General features: G+C 49.0%; 1 protein-coding gene across 1 annotated transcript; it reads left to right on the forward strand.

Annotated features, from left to right (window-relative positions):
* Positions 1-2,097: 2,097 nt before the first annotated feature.
* Positions 2,098-2,835, forward strand: GLOTRDRAFT_67157 (uncharacterized protein; the record flags this gene model as incomplete). The annotated part of the gene is made up of 3 exons (XM_007873227.1): positions 2,098-2,134; positions 2,193-2,433; positions 2,484-2,835. Coding segments are annotated over exons 2-3 (399 nt in total), but the record flags the coding sequence as incomplete, so codon positions are not given.
* Between the last annotated feature and the right edge of the window lie 1,301 nt (positions 2,836-4,136).

A 4,136-nucleotide genomic window follows, 5' to 3' on the forward strand; every position in this document is an offset into this window, starting at 1 on the left:
TGCCATAGCATAGAAGTTCCGCACTAGCTGGACTAGCATTCGCTGTCCAGCTTCATAGACTGCCTGCCCGGAAACTACCCCCGCGAGCGTGATTGGAAAACGTTCAGAGGGTGCAATTGGAAGGGGTTCAGAGGATGCTATATGACTGGGGACCAAGTCATACTCGAGGTTGGTGGAAGCTATTTCAGCAGATGGAAAACCTGATGGAACTAGAGCCTGAGGTCGGGCAGCCTTATGTAGAACTAGGACAAAATGGTGCGTAAGGGTGATACCGTATGGCCGCCAGGTAGCATGAAATGCTGCAATGTCAGCAGCAGGTGGTCCTGACAGCTGCCCATGCACAGCAACAACATGATCATGGTGATGAGCATGCTCCTGGAAGGCATCAATCATGCTCGCAGGCTGGATCACAATGTCGGAGAGTCGCCCAAGAATGCGAAAGCCATCCATAGTAGGATTAGGAGCCAGAGGATTATGACAAGGGTTTTGTGTTGTGGCAACGAGGATAGCATGTCGAAGAGAGGGTGGGCCTAGCAGAAGGTTGTATATATCGGGGTGAGTTCGGTCAATGGTAAGGAGTGTGATATGGTTTTTCAAAACAAATAGCAAAGTCTGGATGTGAACAGCAACCATTTCCTGACTCTCAGCCAGGAAGCTAGATAAGACCGGAATCCCAGGAAACACTTGCGCAACTCCAGGAGATTCTGTATGGACAGAGATGCTGATACGGGTATTGACAGGCTCATGGCCAAACACTTCAGCAGTACTTTGCCTCAGGCCTGGACTTGAGGGGAATTGTCCCTGCTGTTCCACAGGCCCTATCAATTGTTCCCATAGAGCATCTGCCCCACTAAACTCTGGAAAGTAATTATGATTAAGCCGCTACAGCATAGCGTTCTACTATGCACTTGCCATTCATCCGAGACAACTTCACTGAAATATGTGGATGATAAAAAGTATTAATTGGGCTGCCAGGATTAATTATATGGTGATAGGATTGTCAAAGACTGGCTAGAGGTAGAGTTGAGTGCAATGCGCCCCTAGTACTAGTATGGAAGTACACCGAATACAACACGCATGGCACTGCCACCTATAATAGGGCCACTGTGGATTTCGACTGCAACAGCCATAACACCTTTCTGCCTGTTTAGTGAACTTTCAAGATGGACACAGGATCCCTGGAGCAACCAAGCCTTCTTGATGCTTTCCGATTTCACTACCACCGATTTTCGGAATCCATTCAGAGCATTATCGAGCATCCGACAGATTCAGTCGTATTAGAGCGACTTGGCGATGACCTCGATATGTATGCGCAACTGGTAGAAGAGGTTCGATTTCAAATACATATTCTTGGACCATATTAATATTTGTCCCTGGCAGAACACTCAAATCTTCCCAACTGAAGAGCTAGAGCTGCTCAGACGTAATCTGGCATTGATGCGCTCAGATGTCAGGAATCAGTATCTCCTGACACTGGAGCAGTCACACCATGGAAGGCCACCAATCATCCAGGTAGTCCGCACCGGGCAGCGAGGGCGCCCACGTATAGCGATTGACCATCAATTCCTCGAGTTTGCATATGCTCATCGAGGGCCAAGTGCAATTGCACAATTCCTGAATGTTTCTCGCTCTACAGTCAGGGAAGCACTTCTTGAGCATGGTCTTGCTCTTCCTCAAGCTAACCCTTTCCAATCCACCATGGCCACTGAAGGAGACAGAGATCCTACTAGTAGACCGGACACCGACACCGACACCGACACAGCTGATGACCTTTTGGATCCGCAGTTACCCATACCTAATGGAATCCTTTTGGATACCAGTGCTGCAACTGCTACTCCCACAACGACTCGTGCTGAGGTCAGGGTATCATCTGTGACTGGTCCATTGTCCACGTTGAGCTCTGAACAGTTGGATGACCTTGTATTACGCTTGCGGGAACATTATCGCCGTGCAGGCATTAGCATGCTGGACGGCATGTTGCGCAGGCTTGGACACAGTGTCCCACGAGAAGAACTGCGTGCATCGCTTCTCAGGATTGATCCAGTCAGGCGTGTCTTTGAGCGTATTCGCATCCGCAGGCGGGAATATAGAGTAGCTGGACCAAACGCGCTCTGGCACCACGATGGACAGCATGGTGAGTCCTTGTGGCTTTTACACTACTTTGCAGCTAAGTACCCACTGTATCAATGCAGGACTCATACGCTGGGGTCTCGTGATCCATGCATTCATAGATGGCTACTCTCGTCTTATCACTGGGATACGAGTCAGCAACAACAATAGAGCTGAGACTGTTCTTCAACTCTTTCTGGATGCCGCCGAACAGTATGGGGTCCCATCGCGGCTCAGGGGTGACCACGGGACTGAGAACCTAGCTGTTGCAGCCTGGATGGAGGCAAACAAGGGGACTCGACGAGGCTCATATATTTGGGGAAGGTGAGCTCGTTTGAATCACTGGGCATGCTAATTCTGATCAACAACTACAGAAGTGTCCATAATGTCCGTATCGAGAGGCTCTGGGTCGATGTAACGGCCCAAGTCGGAGCCAAGTGGGCTGACTTCTTCATATCCTTGGAGCTACGGCATGGCCTCGATATCAACAACATCAACCACATTTGGCTCCTCCATCACCTCTATCTCCCTCGAATCAATGCCGAGCTTACCTTCTTTGCAGAGAGCTGGAACCAGCACAGGATACAGATAAGAAATGGGCCGAACCGTTCACCAGCGGACATGTTCGGCTTTGACATGTATGTGCATGGGGTGCGAGGGGACCAGCTTCCAGAGGAGAATCTCAATGAAGAAGAACTTGAGGTATATGGTGTGGACTGGGAGGGTCTGCGAGATGATAGCTTGTTGCAGTCCCAGGAAGGAAATAATCTTCGAACTGAGGGGTCTACTTCTTGGGTTGGGCGTACAGGCCCACCAAGCAACCTGAGCGAGGTAACTGTGGAGCCACCGATTACTCACTCAATCATGTACCAGGATATCCAGAGTTTGGACAACCTGCTGCAGCCACTTGCCCATGCTGCAAGTGATGGAGAACTTATCGAGCTATGGGTTCATGGTCTAGCGTACATGCAGTCGATAAACAGCACAGTATTCTAATATATTCTGTACAGTAAGACCTCAGACTGTGAAGAGGCTTATCCGTCTTCATTACCCAGTCTCATATGGCCAGTAACAAGAAGCTGCAGCATACCCTCCTTCAGCACGTCAGCCCAGATAGAGTCCACCATGTGACACCCTGAGCTTCATCAAGGCTGAGGTGTAAATGTCCTGAGTAGTGAACTGCATGGGTTATGGGTAGGGGTACTCACAGGTACAGGTACGAGTCATGCTCAGACGTACCCCCAGGTCTCTAGAACACTGCGGTTTTGACTCTGGTGTGATATGGGTAAGCGCCGTTGTAACTCAGATCGTCGTAGCCATTGACTGACGTGCCTTATGTAATGGAGCCTCAGCATTGAAACCGAATATGGAAGGTGAATCTGTACCCTAACAATCGTCATACCGGAAGATTCTTATATTTGTATCCTACTTTTTATATTTTTATACAATTAAACAGCCTCATATAAGGCTCTATGGGCCATTTCTAGGAGGAGAACATACAAAACCGAGTGTTAGGGTCTCATGTCACAGACACTGTGACACTGCTAATGTCACATTGGTGGCTGTGATGCTCCTAATGTCACGTCGCTGGCATCCGACTCGAATACTTAGGTCCGTCTGCTCGATTGCCTTGGGGCTCTGCATTAGATCTAATGAAAAGTAACGCATCCATAAACCCTTTGAAATGCTATTTATCATGTTTTCTCAACCTCTGAGAACGTCTCCGACCGTCATCTTGGGCTAGGCTGCCATCATGAAAGGATGATGCATCGTCTCTCTCACCGACTTCTATCAATCCATCATCATGGGCTTCTTCTGTCCTTTGCAGCTCCAGCCCTAGCTCATACGATATCCTGCGGCGCTTTGAAGAGCGAGCATATGCCTCAAGCTTGTTCTTGTTATGTTCAGACTTTGGTCCCCCTGGACCCGTCATCCTATTGAGAACATCCAAGCACATAACCAGTCGAGTACTCACCTCTACTTCCTGTTTTGAGCTTGGCTGGACGACCTCTCTGAGGCTTTGTCTT

The sequence above is a fragment of the Gloeophyllum trabeum genome (assembly GCF_000344685.1).
Source record: "Gloeophyllum trabeum ATCC 11539 unplaced genomic scaffold GLOTRscaffold_00057, whole genome shotgun sequence".
Taxonomy (NCBI): Eukaryota; Fungi; Basidiomycota; class Agaricomycetes; order Gloeophyllales; family Gloeophyllaceae; genus Gloeophyllum; species Gloeophyllum trabeum.